Source organism: Chiloscyllium plagiosum, unplaced genomic scaffold (assembly GCF_037043375.1).
Source record: "Chiloscyllium plagiosum isolate Xiang-an unplaced genomic scaffold, Cpla_swu_hap1 HiC_scaffold_11, whole genome shotgun sequence".
NCBI classification, from domain to species: domain Eukaryota; kingdom Metazoa; phylum Chordata; class Chondrichthyes; order Orectolobiformes; family Hemiscylliidae; genus Chiloscyllium; species Chiloscyllium plagiosum.
The window spans coordinates 26,017,596-26,035,337 of record NW_028270149.1 but is presented as its reverse complement, the minus strand read 5'-3'; the positions used below and the strand labels follow the sequence as shown (position 1 = coordinate 26,035,337).

Genomic DNA, 17,742 nt, shown 5'->3' with positions numbered 1-17,742 from the left:
TATCTCCAGAGGTCGGCCCATGGTAGATTCTGGGTGAGTTGCTGTGGAATTAGTACTGGTCTGGGTGAGGATCATACATTGGTATGGAGGGTTACAAGAGGAGATGGAGAGAGATGTTGAAATGAGGGTAAGGACTAGCTAAAGGGCCTAACCGATTATCAAGCAATGGAAACAAAATCCTGGAGATCTGAGGTGAACCTTTAAACATACCTGCTCTGGCACTCACTCATCCCTGCAGCCACCTGTGCTCTGCATCTGGAATGGATGGGCTAGCTAAAGCTCCTCTTCAGCTCTAGAGCAAATATTTCACATACTGGGACAAATCTTATTGAGACAAATTTGGTAAGTCAGAAAATTTGCCAACTCAAGTTACGTACTTTGATAGCAACTTCACAAAATAGAAAGATAATGTATCTATTATTCCATGGAAATCATCATTGATTCAAGGATTGGAACTCACTAAAGTTAACGTAAGTAAGAAAACAACATTAGGCATAATAATGACCCAGACATTAAAATCTAAAATGTCAAGGATCTTACAGTTTTTATCCGAGGTTCTAAAGAATGTAGGTCATAAATTGTATAGTTTAGCTATAATCTTCCAAACACTATCACTTTAGGAGTTGTCACATTAAATTGAGAAGTTGAAAATGTAACTCATTAATTTAAGAAATCTGAGAGAAACAAAACAGAGAATTATAGAGTTGTCAGACTAACATCTATCATTAGAAGTTACTTGAATCTATCATTAAGCACAGAGTGACTGAGCATTTAGAAAAATTGAGATGATTACAGAGAGCCAATGTGCATTTATAAGGGTTGGTTTGGTGTAACAAACAACTTAAATTTTTGAGAATGTTAACATGAGGAAGTCTATAGATACAGTTTAAATGGATATTACAAGTTATTCAGTAAGGTACCATATTACCGCATTTGTGGGCTAAAATTAAAGCTCATGGAATTGAATGCCAATTAACTTGTTAAGACACTGATTAGGTGGTGGAAGGCAGACAGTAGTGATATTGGGTATGTATTTGAATTGAAAGGAAGTTACGTGTAGCTTCCCACAAGGATCTGTGCTGACCCTTCAACCATTTATTATATTTATGGATGACTTAAATAGCACAATAGCCAGCCATATATTCAAGATTGGTAGTAGCACAAAAAATATATAATTGGTGTACACGGGACCATAAAATTACTAAGAGGCACTGATGGATTAAATGAATGGGTGAAAATCGTGTCAGATGGATTTTGACACAGATAAGTGCGATGTTATCCATTTTGGACTAAAAGACGATTGATTTCATTATTATTGAAATGGTGAAGAACTAGAAGCATTGGAGGTCCAAAGAGATATGAGGATCTATGTGCATTGATGACTTAAGCATAATAGTCCATGTACAGAAAATGATCAAAGAGGCTAATGGCAAGTTAGAACAAAAAGGAGACAGACTTTTGTTATAGCTGTACAAAGCCAAGTTAGACTACCTCTGCAGTGTTGAATTTTTGCATTTTATACAGTGCTGCATATCTTAGAAAAGGTATGTTAGCCATAGAAGAGTGCAGCACAGATTCATCAGAACATTATCAGGATTTAGGAGAGCGTACACAAACTGGGTTGCTTTACTCTTAAATATAAAAGGTTGGAGTGATTTATTTGCAAGTATTGTTTAGGAATGCCTGAAGAAGTATTAGAATAGGTAGATACTTGTTCCATTGGTGAAGGAGTCTAAGGCAAGGGGCCCTAATTTAAAACCAAAATCAGACCAATCAGGAAAACAATTAGGACTTCTTCAGGCAAAGGATTTGAGAAGTGTGGAAGTCCCTTCTACAAATTGCAATAGATGCTAACCCAATGAATAATTTGAAAGCAGAAACTGAACAGCTGGAGGAAATTAAGATAAAGATTAACCATGATCACTTTCAAAAGCAGGGCAACTGGGATAACTGGTCAATTTCTGTTCCTATTTATGTCCCTGGACTTCAGGGAAGCCTACAAAACGCAGAACCTTTTCAGTTGCTAATTTCCCTGGTTAAATGTGGTAAAGATGTTTCCAATTATGCAAGATGCACCTGTGACCCTCTTGATGAATCTCAGCACAACTGTTTGACTGCTTTTGTTGAAATCCCTTCTGAAATTTTGGAATGACTCTTAAGCATGAAGTGTGTGTGCTATGGTTTGGGCTGAGAATTACTCACAGACTGGTTTCCAGAAAGTAGCATAGCTTTATCTTGAACATCCTAGTGAGCAAAGCTTATACAAGTAGTTTTCCTCTGACAGTCTTAGGTAGTGTGTCTCAATCATTACAGAGTGTCACACAGAGAGTATTATGGAACAAAGAGACCTTGGAATGCAGATTCATAGTTCCTTGAAAGTGCAGTCACAGGTAGATAGGATAGTGAGGAAGGTGTTTGGAATGCTTACCTTTATTGGTCAGTGCTTTGAGTGTAGGGGTTGGGAGGTTGTGTTGCAGCTGTACAGGACATTGGTTAGGCCACTATTGGGATATTGCATGCAATTCTGGTCTCCCTGGTATAGGAAGGATGTTATGAAACTTGAAAGGGTTTAGAAAAGATTTACAAGGATGTTGCCAGCGTTTGAGTGTTTGAGCTATCGGGATAGGCTAGGGCTGTTTTTCCTGGAGCATTGGAGACTAAGGGGTGACCTTATAGAGGCTTATAAAAACATGAAGGCCATGGATAGGGTAAATAGACAAGCTGTTTTCCCAGGGTGTGGAAGTCCAAAACTAGAGGGCATAGGTTTAGGGTGAGAGAGGAAAGGTTTAAGAGACCTATGGGCCAACATTTTCACACAGAGGGTAATGCATGTAAGAAATGAGCTGTCAGAGGAAGTGGTGGAGACTGGAACAATTACAACATTTAAAAGGCATCTGGATGTGTATGTGAATAGGAAAAGGGTTTAGAGAGATATGGGTCAAATGTTGGCAAATAGGACTATATTTATTTAGGATGTCTGGCTGGCATGGATGAGTTGGACCAAAGGGTCTGTTTCCATGTTATACAGTTCTATGATTCTGAGTGTTGCACTGGTAAGGGGACACATTAATGGTCTGCTCTGGTACAGGTAAAACTTGTCACATTCTTCCTATCTGCCTCCTTTTCTGTCTCTCTTTCTGTTATCACAGGAAATGTTTTCACTTAGCAGATGGTGTGAATCTGGGAAGATAGTGGAGGCTGGAAACCTTTCAAACTTTAAAAAATATTTGGATGACAGCTTCAAATTTCATAACATTCAAGGATATGGGGCAAGTCAGGAAATTGGGATTAGCACACTTTTAGTGGTAGTTATGTCAGTGCAGACTTGTTGGGCTGACTGGCCTTTTCTGTGCTGTATAAATCTATCAATCTGTGGAAGAGAAGAAATAAAGAGAAAGAAATACCAAGTGATCTTCAATGTTCTCTTTTTTTGAATTGGAATAAAATTGAGCATCAGAATGAAAATTTGGGCCCAATTTTATTTTCAAAAATCAGGACATCGATCCCTGAAAGTTCATGTGAAAACACATGAATAGCCTCCTGCTCCCCCTTCCAGGTATCACTTGGTGTCAGCCAGATCTAGCCTCATCTCCACTTTTATCATTGAGCATTTCCCACTAGAAAAGTGGAATTATAGCTAGACTCCTTACGTAGCCATTGATTTGAATACTTAATTAAAAGATTTGCCCATTTTTCACAGAAGTGTGTTAGCCTGATTTCCTGATGTTATTTTCCCATTTTGCTCACAGACCATGTTAAATAGGTAGTGTACCCATTGCAATTAAAATCTCTACAAGTTTTTTTTGTTGATGCACAGTAATTCACAGCTCCCACCTTTCTATCCAAAATTCCTAGACAGGGATGGTCACTGCAGTTTGTTTGGTTCTTGCCGTTCCTGGCATCTGCTTCTCCTTCTGTCACTTGCAGACTGATGTATAGCCATGCCACGTTCTTGCATATGATGTGTCCAGACATATCAGCACTCCCTGTGCCTTTGTGGTTAATCATTGGCCCTCTACCATGTGGTTGCTGTTTTAATTCTCTGTTTTGCATAGGTGATCTGAATAGAAATCTCAGGTAGTCCTGCATCTGATACCTCTGTGCCGGGAGACCTAACAGTGAAAAGAAATGTGATTGCCTTCCATTATGATCACTTACTGTCACTTTCAACTGTGTTATCTGACATTTGCACATTTACCAGCTACAGAAACACTCAAGTCAATTGCATATTAAAATTCAGCACTTGCAGTTTAAATTCAATTTGGAACATTATTAGGTATATTGTACAACTTAACATCAATTGATAAATAAGTGTTATTGGGCATGTTAGACTAAAATTATGGTTCATTGTCAGTGCCTATGTTAAATGTAACTTCTAAGAATATAGTTAAAAATCACACAACACCAGGTTATAGTCCAACAGGTTTAATTGGAAGCACACTAGCTTTCGGAGCGACGCTCCTTCATCAGGTGATTGTGGAGGGCTCGATCGTAACACAGAAGTTATAGCAAAAATTTGCAGTGTGATGTAACTGAAATTATACATTGAAAAATTGATTGTCTGTTAAGCCTTTCATCTGTTAGAATACAGTGATAGTTTCACTTCTTTCATGTGTAAATCACAAAACCCTTTTTTTAAAGTTGCATTCTCGGGTTAGCTGTTAACAATGGTGATAGCTAGACAATATGTTGAAGGTGTTAGCCCCCTGTGTTCTCTGTCTATGACCTGACATTTAGATTTATTCTAATCTATAAAGTGAGATAACAGAGTTTTACATAAATTCATGCAGTTTTTGAGCTCAGAGTTCTACATGAATGTATGCAGTTTTTGAGCAAAGTGCAATATAACTCTGCAAGTACAAATTCACCACACAAAATATATGTGTGCATGTGGGTCTTTGTCTGTCTGTGTGTGTGTCTGTCTGAGGTGGGGGTTGTGAGTGTGAGAATGTGTGTGTGTGTGTGTGTGTAGCGAGTGCAGAGTGTCTTAAGTCTGTGAGGGGATACATGTGTGGGAGTGTGTGTGTCTATAAGGGTGTGTGTGGGTGTCTGTGTGCGCGTCTGTGTGTACCTGTGTCTGTGTGTATGTGAGAGTGTGTGTGTGTAGGAATATCTGTGTGTGTAGTGCAATGGTGATCACCTGTAATGTGACATGAAACCAAGGTCCGGTTGAGGCCCTCCCTATGGGTACCGAACTTAGCTAGCAGCCTCTGCTCAGCCACTTTCCTCTGCTGCCTGTCCCGAAGTCCACCTTGGAGGATGGTCACCCGAAGGTCCAAGGCTGAATGTCCTGGACCACTGAAGTATTCCCCAACTGGAAGGGAACCCTCCTGTCTGTTGATTGTTGTGCGGTGCCCATTCATCCGTTGTCATAGCCTTTGCTCGGTTTCCCCAATGTACCATGCCTCCGGGCATCCTTGCCTGCAACGTATAAGATAGACAATGTTGGCTGAGTCACATGAGTACCTGCCATGTACAAGGTGGGAGGTGTTCCCACGTGTAATAGTGGTATCTATGACCACAATCTGACACGTCTTGCAGAGTCCACCGTGACAGGGTTGTATGGAGTTGTCCTGAGAGCCGGGCAGTTTGCTACGAACAATGATCTGTTTGAGGTTTGGCGGTTGTTTAAAGGCAAGTAGTGGAGGTCTGGGGAAGGTCTTGGTGAGGTGCTTATCCTCATTGATAATGTGTTGCAGGTCACGAAGAACAAGGCATAATTTTTCAGCCCCTGGGAAGCCCCTGGGTTCGAACAAGATTTCTTCTCTATGCAGGATCTCCAACCAACATTGTACAGCAGGTACATTGATGACATTTTCATCCTCTGGACCCATGGCGAGGAGTCACTGATAAAACTACACAGTGACATCAACAAGTTTCATCCCACCATCAAACTCACCATGGACTACTCTCGACTGTCTGTCTCATTCTTGGACATGTGCTTCTCCATCAAGGACGGACACCTCAGCATCACACTCTACTGTAAACCCACAGACAACCTCACAATGCTACACTTCTCCAGCTTCCACCCAAAACATATTAAAACAGCCATTCCCTATGGACAAGCCCTACGCATACAACAGATCTGCTCAGATGAGGAGGAACGTGACGGACACCTGGAAGTACTCAAGGATGTCCTCACAAGAGCGGGGTACGATGCTCAACTCATCGACCGCCAGTTCCAACGTACCACAGCAAGGAACCATAATGACCTCCTCAGGAGACAGACACGGGCTGCAATTGACAGGGTACCCTTCATTGTTCAGTACTTCCCAGGGGCTGAAATATTACGCCATGTTCTTCGTGACCTGCAACACATTATCAGGACATTCAGCCTCGGACCTTCGTGTGACCATCCTCCAAGGTGGACTTCGGGACAGGGAGCAGAGGAAAGTGGCTGAGCAGAGGCTGATAGCTAAGTTCGATACCCGTAGGGAGGGCCTCAACAGGGACCTTGGGTTCATGTCACATTACAGGTGATCACCATTGCACTACACACACACACACACACACAAATATTCCTACACACACACACTCTCACATACACACGGACACAGGTACACACAGACATGCACACAGACACCCACACACACCCTTATAGACACACACACTCCCACACATGCACCCCCTCACAGACTTAAGACACTCTGCATTCACCACACACACGCACACACATTCTCACACTCACAACCCGCACCCCAGACAGACACACACACACAGGCAGACAACGACCCACATGCACACACATATTTTGTGTGGTGAATTTGTACTTGCAGAGTTATATTGCACTTTGCTCAAAAACTCCATACATTTATGTACCGGAGGTGCCAGAACAGACAATCAATTCTTCAATGTATAATTTCAGTTACATCACACTGCAAATTTTTGCTATAAATTCTGTGTTACAATCGAGCCCTCCACAAATACCTGATGAAGGAGCGTCGCTCCGAAAGCTAGTGTGCTTCCAATTAAACCTGTTGGACTATAACCTGGTGTTGTGCGATTTTTAACTTGGTACATTCATGTAGAACTCTGAGCTCAAAAACTGCATGAATTTATGTAAAACTCTGTTATCTCACTTTTTAGATTAGAATCAATCTAAACATCAGGTCACAGACAGAGAACACAGGGGGCCAACACCTTCAACATATTGTCTAGCTATCACCATTGTTAACAGCTAACCCAAGAATGCAACTTTAAAAAAAGGGTTTTGTGATTTACACATGAAAGAAGTGAAACTATCACTGTATTCTAACAGATGAAAGGCTTAACAGACAATCAATTCTTCAATGTATAATTTCAGTTACATCACACTGCAAATTTTTGCTATAAATTCTGTGTTACGATCGAGTCCTCCACAATCACCTGATGAAGGAGCGTCGCTCCGAAAGCTAGTGTGCTTCCAATTAAACCTGTTGGACTATAACCTGGTGTTGTGTGATTTTTAACTTTGTACACCCCAGTCCACATCTCCAAATCTAAGAATATATATATGGGCAGAATTATTTTCGAGGAGGAGAAAGTGAGGACTGCAGATGCTGGAGATCAGAGTCGAAGAGTGTGTGCTGGAAAAGCACAGCAGGTCAGGCAGCATCTGAGGAGCAGGAGGCACTTTTGACCGTACCATTGTACCACAAGAACTTTGAAGAGTCAGCATTGTAAGGTTAGCACTGAACAAGACTTCAACGCAGAAGGTTAGGTGACAGGCGTTCAATCCATTAGATGCCTCATTTGCATCAATGTCTGCCCTGCATTGCAGCTTCTAATGTAGCATGATCAACATCATGTTGGTACAGTGTTTCACTATCTGCCAGGGCTCACACTTATATCGGCAAAGAAGCTACAACACTCAGCGATGATTTTTCATCATGATTAGCAGAATGCACATTTCTGATGGTTTTTCAGCAAAAGCACAAAGACACAACCACAAAAGATGGCATTTTGATTGGAACCCCACTGGCCTGACAAGGTCAGGTTTGCTATAGCTGTTCCACTTTGACAGGTTTGTTACCACAGTCAGGATTCACTGCGAGCATTTAACAACAAAAACCCAGACTGTGTATGAATGACACGTTCCATGAGCTGATCAACATGAGGAGGCTTCACTACTCAGACTATAAGTGTCTGTGCAAAGAAATGCCTTGATTATGAAGGAGCCAACTAACTAAAGCAGTTTGTACTCACTGGAGCTTGAAGGAAGAGGTCTAACCCATCAGGATTATGCCTTATTTATATACAGTAGTTGAATTTGTATTTGTTCGCTTAATTGGATTGTGCCCATCGACGTAATTCCTGCCTTATTAATCCTTATTAATGATATGCTGATAAATCCAAAAAAGGTTCATGGTCAGAAAACTGACTTAGAGTCATAGAGTCCTGCAGCACAGAGACAGGCCCTTTGGCCCATACTGGTCCATGCCGGCTGAAATGTCCATCCACACTAACTCCATTTACCTTCACTTCCTTCTAAACCTTCTGATCCATGTATTTGTCCAAATGCCTTTTAAATGTAGTTATGGTATCTGGCTCAACCACTTCTACAGGCAGCTCATTCCATATGCATACCACACTCTGTGTAAAAATGTTGTCCCTCAGGTACCCTTTGTTTCCTTCTCCTCTTACATTAAACTCATGCCCACTAGTCCTTTATTCCCCAACCTTGGGAAAAAAGACAGAGTGCATTCGCCCTATCCATGCCTCTCATGATCTTATACACTACTATAAGATCCCCCCTTCAGTCTCCCATGCTCTAAAGAAAAAAGTCTTAGCTTGTCCAACATCTCCCTATAACTCAATCCCTTGAGTCCTGGCAACAGCCTTGTAAATTGTGTTTGCATTCTTTCCAGTCTATTACTGGAAAGCTTCTGAGAACATCATGACAAAACTTCAATCCGTCAACTGGAAAATGAATTTATACTGCCCATACCCTCCCTTTGAAAAGCTGAGGCTGGGCCCAGAAAATTCTATTCTGTGAGTTTCTTTTTCTGCCAGTTACATTGGGACCGATTGGTTTTCTAAAGAACTTAATTTGTTTTAGTAATTTAACTTTGGTGACTCACATTCTGATAACCTGAAGCTCCAGTTGTGGTGGAGTTACCAGCTGTTCCATCCAACAAAATAAGAATCCAATGGAACGATGTCAGTGATCAGCCCAAGTTCCATGTAGTGACTCAGGATTAGTTTGTCAAAGGATTGTGCCAGCCAATCAGCACGGAGTTAGGCAGTGCTGGATTTATAGGCAAACCTACAGCGGGGGCTGCAAATTGGTCATGCCCACATCCTGAACAAGGGTGCACAAAGAAACATTTAAGACTGGACTGGCTTTCCACCTTTTACCAATAACCCTTTAACGTTTAAGAATGAAACGTGTCATGATGGAAAGTGAAGAAAGGAAAATGTAACTGCTTTGGTTTGCCCCAATATGGATGGCATCAAAAAGGTGCTGGTTCTTGAGACTGGAAATTCCAAGAAGCCACATTGCTATACGAATGTCAAGACCGTCCAGGCAGTACAAGGGCTAGCAAACCCACTGAACTCCAGGACTTTTGAGGCGTGGATCAGGAAAGCTGGAAAACAATATCAATAGAAGAAAGGGAAGATTATCATTCTGATGACCTGGAAAGAATCTACAAATGCCTGCTGCTTACCTGTCTGGTTCCACAGTGAAAACACAAAGGCTGAAGATAATTTGCAGGAACATTTTTAGCCTTCATCTCAGGATGTGAGGGTTTGCAATTGCGTTCTCAACTACATTGCTTCTGCTCATCTTAGTGGAACAAGTTTGGTGATTGCTGGACAAACAGGAAACATCCTAAAAACGTCATCACAACTGAACATAAACCGGGTGCTTCAAAACCCATGTCCCACTCCCCCCTAGTCACTACAGGTTGTGAGGGGCTGAATCTCAGAGAATCTAGGTTCTGCCTTAAATCCCATCGTGGATCATATCACAATTCCACTTTGTTCCCTACCTAAGTAGATCTTTTTTGTCTTATGGCTCGATTTAAAAGGACAACCATCAAGTCAAATATAGATGAACAAAAATGTTACGTACCTGTCACAATGATCATCAAGATTATCTCCTCATATTTTGAAAGAATTCATCGCTGAACCCATGTATGTTTGGTGCCACTCCTGGCTCCACTTTATTTCATTTTTGCTGAATCATAGCGTTGGCTTTTAAATCATATATTTTTCCGCATTAGATGAGAGATTTATTCTTCAATTTAACACAATTTGAATTGAGTTGGCAACAGCATCCTAGTAACTGAAAACTGACAACATTGTACCACATGTCAATAAACCAATCTAGTGTTTGTTTAGTAGTTCCTATTTAGTCATTCCAGCAATTTCAAAAAGATTGTTACTAATAAAATCTACAGTAACTTTAGCATTTTGTCCATCTATCTTTCTGCCTGCAAATATTCCATGTATCACAAAGTAAGACCAGTATTTGCAGCACATACATTGGAATGTGAAGATACACCTTTATGTAAGATTGACAAAGTTGTTCCCAATTCCCAACTCCCAACTCATTGTTAGAGAAACATATGACTAAATATTGACCACACATGTCTCGCAGCCCCAATACTACTGTTAATCCTTACAAACAATCAAGCTATATTAAAACTAGTGTTGCAATTTTGTCTCTCAAGTATACTTTGTTCCTCATTAGCAATTTCCATAAAAATTTTCAAGAAAAATACAGAAATAATAGAGCTGCAATGGTTGATCTTTTAAGTAGACAGGGAATGAGTCAGTTCCAAAACTATTATGTTAAAGAAAGTTATTGGTTTATGGTGAGTAGCAGGTGTCTGCCTGGTCAGTAGCCCAGAAAAGTCATTTGTATTTTGTGTCTCATGCTAAGCAACTTGACATGGGAGCTAAGTTTCCAAGCATAAATTAAGCTTGTGGGAAAATATTAAGTAACAATGTTTTTGGTGTGGTTTTATAGATTCATAGAAAACTATCATTATAAAGGAGCAGTTAAAAGTGGGAGGTTTCAATTAAAACCAGATGAGGCAAGCACATGGGGCAGCAAAGTTCATGGCTGTGCTGGGCAAGAATCACAAACTGGCCATAAAAACTTGCAGCAGACGTAAAAAGTAGAAGGAGAGGATTTTCATTATATTCCACAAAGGGCCTGTTGCAACATTTAGCTTTAGTGTTCTCAGAGCCTTGGGGAACAAACATAACAGCCTTCATCATGCTGTGCTGCAGTGATATATGGCATGTCGACAGAAAAGAATGTACACCGTTGGCTGTATTGTGTGTCATAAATGCATCTATCATACCTCTGCTGCTTTTGTAGTGAATGAAGAGGAATCGCCTTACTTAAGGAAAATCCTGTACATTAGTGGCAGATCAATGCAGGAAGTCTGAAATTATTTAGAAGTGATTATGCCACCAATAATATACCAGCAATTATTATTGCAAATCGTCTATATTGACAGTTCAAACAGCAATCATGGTTCAATGATGGAAGGATAACAGCAGAAATAAAAACTTTATAGGTTGAGTCAATTCTGTTCTTTAAAAAAAATTAGGGATGAGGCAGTAATTATAGGATTTGAAATGGTTAGACTGAAACTTTGAAAACCTGCAGTTAAAATTCTTCATGTGCTAAGGAGTGTAATTCTTATACAGGAAACATATAGTCACGGAGCTGATGAATTGGATTTTGGCAGTGGTGTACTACTCTTGCTGTGCTATACAGGGAGGAAGACAAATAGAGAGATCCACTAGAACAAGTGTGCCATCAAAGACCTTCCAAATGTGGGATGATTTCCATTCCTGCCTTTATAACCAAACCATAAAGCTGTCTTGGAAAAGATCAAAAGAGAATAAATACTCAAGTGAATTGTAATGACATTTCTTGTGGGTCAATTGAGTATTAGTTCTACTTGAAATGATTTGAGCCTGCAGCTACTATCATTAATAAAACAATATATTACCTCACCAGCCTTCTTGCAAAGTCTTTAAAACATTCCACATTTTAGAAAATTAGAGGATGAAGGCAAGAGAAAAGAAAGTCTTGAATTTATATAACTCCTTTTGCCTCCTCAGGGCATCCCAAAGTGCTTTACAACCAATGAAGTATTTTCTGAAGTGAAGTCAGCGTTGTAATGTAGGAAATGCAGCAGCCAATTTGCTTCCTGCAGGCCACCACAAACTGCAACAAAATAATGACTTAGAAATCTGTTATGAGTGATAATTTAGTGGAAAATATTGACCTGGAGAGTGAGGAGTACTCTTCAGTTCTTTGTAAAAGAGTACCATGAAGTGTTTTATATCCAATTTTGGCATCTTGTCCAAATCCATCTCCGACAATTCAAAACTGAACTGAGTTGTCAGCATAATTTTCTGAGGTCAAATAGGACTTGAATCTTCAACTTTTTGACTCAAAAGTGAGAGTATTACCTATGGAGTCAGAACTAACATGAGGATGTAGGACAAGTGTGCATTGAACACCAGACGTTTAAACATTCAGTCACATAATGGAAAATTTGGCTGCTGCAGATGCTAATATCCTGTACTTTCACCCTTAGAACCTGAATTTGAAAGTAATTCTGAATAGTGGGATGGGGGCTGACTCTACTGTTTCTGGGCTGTAAGAATCCCACAGATGATCATTTTGAACAGTCTGTCAGATTCGAATTGGTGCACACAGAACAAACACGCCTCTCATTCAAAAATAATTGGCACTTTTAACTAAGAAAAATACTCACTGCTAATTCTCATTCAGTCTAAAATCATATTTGTTATCTATTGCCACTATTGGTATAAGTCATGCATATTTAAAACTTCTGCTGTCTCTGTTGGTTCCCCTTGTCTCAATTGTTCATACTTAAAATTGAACCCATCTGCCTTTCCATGCCTGATAAGTAACTTGGACTATATTTTGCCAGAGATAAGGTCGGGTTAAGATTGTCCTCTACTTATGTTCATAATTTAGTAAGGAATCTTGCACAATCATCAAACAAGAAAATTACCAATACCAAACCATCTTGTGGAAAATAATTTTCAATTTCCAGAATGTCCATCATTGAATCCTGATGTGAGAGAGAGTTTGTTTTAATTTGCCATGGAATGTGGACATCACTGGTTAGACCAGCATTTATTGTTCACTCTAATAGCCATTGGGAAGGGAAAGCAAGCTGCTTTCTTAACATCCTGGAATGTACTTAGTGTAAGTGCACTTATGTTATTGTTCAGCATGGAGTCCCAGAATTTGATCGAGCAATAATGAAGAAGCAGCAATATATTTGAAAGTCAGGAACATGTGTGACTTGGAGGGGAACTGAGAAGTGATGGTGTTTCCTTGCCCTTGTCTTTCTGTGCCATGGAAATCATGGGTTTGCAAGGCACTGTAAAAAGGTCTTGCTGAGTGCTGCAGTGCTTCTTATAGACACCTATATAGTTATAGATCATGGAAAAAGACCCTTCAGTCCAACTGATCCATGCCAGCCAGGTTTCACAAGCTAAACTAGTCCCATTTACCTACATTTGGCTGATATCCCTCCAAATCTTTCCTATTCATGTACTTGTCCAAATGTCTTTTAAATTGTTGTAAATGTATCTACATCCACCACTTCCTCTGGCAGAACATACCATAAAAGCACCACCCTTTGCATGAAAATGCCGCCCCTCAAGTCAATTTTAAATTGCTAATAATGGAGTAAATGAATAGTTAAGGTGATAGAGGATGATATGTTTGACCAAGATGGTATCAAACCTTTGAGTGTGTTAGATCTGCACCCATCCAGGGCATTGGAGAACATCTGTTCACACTCCAGACTTCAGCCGACAAGTTGTGGGAAGGTTTTAGGGAGTCCAGAGGTGAATTACTGGCTGCAGAATTCAGAGCTTCTCACCTACTGTGCAGCCATAACACTTATGCAGTTGCTCAGTTATGTTTTTGTTGATTGGTGACCCAGGATGCTGTACATAATGGATTCAGTGACGATCATGTTAATGAACATCCTGTAAATAGATTTTGCCTGGCTAATGTGGTGTGAACATTACTTGCCACTAATTAGCCCAAGCTTGAATGTTGCCCACTTCCAACTGCACACAGGTATAGGTAGCTTCCTGGTCTGACATGGTTGCAAATTATACTAAACTCTGTGCAGTCAATATTGATAATCCCCACTCCTGACTTCATAATGGAGGGAAGGGCATTAAGCAGCTGAAGGTGCTGGATCTCGAACAAGCTACAATTTCTGCGATTTTCTGAACTGAGATGAATAACCTTCAGTAATCATAATTAATCGCTGTTTGTGCTCGGTGCGATGACAGCCAGTTGAACCTTTCTCCTGGATTCTGATTGACTTTAATCCAACAAGGGCAGTGAATCTCAACTTCTCTTTGGAATTCAGCTCTTTTGCCCACAATTGGACCAAGGATGTAATGAGGTCTGTAAGCAGGTGGTAATGAGCAGAATTTTGCCATTTGAAAGAACTGTCGAAAATACTATTGATTGTTTTGCTGATGGTTGATAAAGTGATAATTGTAACAACGTTTTATAATTTTATAACTTCAATTTTAAATTAAAGCATATATTATTAAATTATTGTTTTTAATCTTTTGTAATCATGATAACCTTCTGACATGACACACCTGGGCAATCTTTCACCTTGGTCAGTAGAGAATGTCACAAATTGTTATATGTTAACCAAATAAATAATTAATGTAGGTTTTCTATACATCAAGAAACAAAAATAATACCTTTGCATTATATTACAATTTTTCACCGATTGTTTTCCAATTAATTTAGTCAAAGTGAACAGACAATATTTCAGCTTCCAATAGCCAGAGTCTGAGAAAGATTTGCTACTCTAGAAGGCTATCTGTAAATTATGTATTTTCTTCAAGTGTTTCCTGTAAAACAGATTTAATTATGATTTACTTTTAGGAAGCAATGTAAAGAGACTAGATATTTGCACCCACATTTGCAGGTAACACTCATTGCTACCTGTTCACTATATTTAGTGTGATCAGCGTGGAAACATTTTTCTTTTTCTTTCATTTAATTCAAATGTTCGTAGGTCTATCACAATCCTGACTTCTAACTAATAAATTGTGGAAAGATTTTGAGGAGTCAGGAGGGGAATTATTTACTGCAGAATTCTGAGTATTGGAGCAGTACAAGACTTTGGTTAGACCACAGTTGGAGTACTGTATGCAATTCTGGTCACCACACTTGTAGAAAGGATGTGACTGCATTTGAGGGAGTGCCAAGGAGATTCGCCAGGATGTTGCCAGTGATGGAGTAGTTTAGTAATGAAGAGAGGTTGGATAAGGTCAGTTTGTTTTATATAGAACAGGCACAGCAGAGAGGGGACCTGATTGAGATGTATAAGATTATGAGGAGCATGGACAGGGTAGATAGAAAGCAGCTGTTCCCCATAGTTTAAGGATCAATAACAAGGAGGTATAATTTTAAGGTTAAAGGCAGAAGGTTTAGAGAAGATTTGAAGAAAACAGCTTTCATCCATTGGGTGGTGGAAATCTGGAATTCATTGCCCGGGAGAGAATTTGAGGCCAGAAACCTCACAAGCTTTTAAAAAGTGATTGAATGAGCACTTGAAATGTCGCGACAGTCAATACTATGAGCCAGGTGCTGGAAAGTGTGATTAGTGTAGATTTAGAGTAATATTTATTAGTGCACAAATGATGGGCTGAAGGGCCTCTTCTGGGTGTATGATTCTATATTAGGACCTCGACACCATAGGGACTTGCTCTAGCAAGTTTGGATTAGAAGACGCAGAAGATAAAATAATGCAGGTTGATAACTGATGAACCAGTATAACTATCCGTTTTAGACTACCATAATTCATTGGTTTTCATCATATTCATTGTTCATTACAAACTAAAGAGAGGATAAAAATAATCTATTTCCAAATCTGTGTATTAGATTAATTAGTCAGTCCACATTCTGCTCTGAAGAGGATTATATCTGCAATAAATGCCGTTGGTTGCGAATCCTATCAGATCCGAATGGATTGGTTGGAGAGACAATTAGAGGCAATGAGGAATGTACAAGAGCATGGGGGTGGATGGATGGCAGTTATAGGAAGGGAGAAAGCTCGCAGATACAGTCACGTAGATGGGTTAACTCCAGGAAAGGTAGAAGAGATAGGCAGGTAGTGCAGGAGTCTTCTGTGGCTATCCCCATTTCAAAAAAGTATGCTATTTTGGAAAATGTAGGGGGTGATGGATTCTCAGAAGAATGTAGCAGAACAGCCAAGTTTCTGGTATTGAGACTGGCTCTAACGCAATGAGGGGTACGCTGGGTTCCAGGAGATTAATTGTATTAGGGGACTCTCTAGTCCGAGGCACAGATAGACGTTTCTGTGGCCAGCAGTGTAAAAGCAGAATGGTGTGTTGCCTTCCTGGTGCCAGGATCAAGGATGTCTCAGAGAGGATGCAGAATGTTCTCAAGGGGGAGAGGGCCCAGCAGGAGGTCATTGTACACTTTGGAACCAACAACATAGGAAGGGAAAAGGATGAGATTCCATGGGGAGAATATAGAGAGTTAGGCAGGAATTTAAAAAGGAGGTTATTGAGAATAGTAATATCTGGATTACTCCCAGTGCTATGAGCTCATGAGGATCGGAATAGGAGGATAGGACAGATGAATGCATGGCTGAGGAGCTGGTGTATGGGAGAAGTATACACATTTTTGGATCATTGGAATCGCTTCTGGGGTAGACCGGTTTAGGACCCAGGGAGATAGCATTGTAGCACTACTAAGGGAACTTACTTGGGTGGAGCTGAGAAATAAGAAAGGGATGATCACCTTACTGGGATTATACTATAGACCCCCTAATAGTCAGCCAGAAATTGAGAAACAAATTTCTAAGGAGATCTCAGTTATCTGTAAGAATAATAGGGTGGTTATGGTAGGAGATTTTAACTTTCCAAACATAGACTGGGGCTGCCATAGTGTTAAGGGTTTAGATGGAGAGGAATTTGTTAAGTGCGGACAAGAACATTTTCTGAATCTGTATGTGGATGTACCTACTAGAGAGGGTGTAAATCTTGACCTACTCTTGGGAAATAAGGCAGGGCAGGTGACTGAGGTGTCAGTGGAGGAGCACTTTGGGGCCAGTGACCACAATTGTATTAGTTTTAAAATAGTGATGGAAAAGGATAGACCAGATCTAAAAGCTGAAGTTCTAAATTGGAGAAAGGCTAATTTTGACGGTATTAGGCAAGAACTTTCAAAAGCTGATTGGGGGCAGATGTTCACAGGTAAATGGATGGCTAGAAAATGGAAAGCCTTCAGAAGAGGCCCAGAAAACACTTCCCTGGCTTCCCACAGAGTCCTAAGGTACACCTAATCAGGTCCTAGGGATTTATCTACTTTTATGTGTTTCAAGACATCCAGCACTTCCTCCTCTGTATTAAGGACATTTTGCAAGATTTCACCATTTATTTCCCCAAGTTCTATATTTTCCATGTTCTTTTCCACAGTAAACACTGATGCAAAATACTCGTTTAGTATCTTCCCCATCAACAGTGGCTCCATACAAAGGCTGCCTTGCTAATCTTTGAGGGGCAATATTCTCTCCCTAGTTACCTTTTTGTCCTTAATGTATTTGTAAAAACCCTTTGGATTCTCCGAACTCTATTTGCCAAAACTATTTCATGTCCCCTTTTTGCCCTCCCGATTTCCCTCTTAAGTATACTCCTACTGCCTTTATACTCTTCGAAGGATTAACTCGGGTCTATCCTTCT

The 17,742-nt window shown here is 40.2% G+C and overlaps 1 protein-coding gene across 1 annotated transcript in view; it reads right to left on the bottom strand.

The window, feature by feature from the left end:
* Positions 1 to 10,540, bottom strand: part of LOC122557359 (uncharacterized) — a 45,778-nt gene extending 35,238 nt beyond the window's left edge. The window contains exons 1-2 of the mRNA XM_087991916.1: positions 10,055 to 10,540; positions 3,835 to 4,112 (exon numbers count right to left, since the gene is read on the bottom strand). Of these exons, the coding sequence (XP_087848042.1) occupies positions 3,835 to 4,112; positions 10,055 to 10,070 (294 nt within the window). The 5' untranslated portion in view covers positions 10,071 to 10,540. The remainder of the gene's footprint in view (positions 1 to 3,834; positions 4,113 to 10,054) is intronic.
* Between the last annotated feature and the right edge of the window lie 7,202 nt (positions 10,541 to 17,742).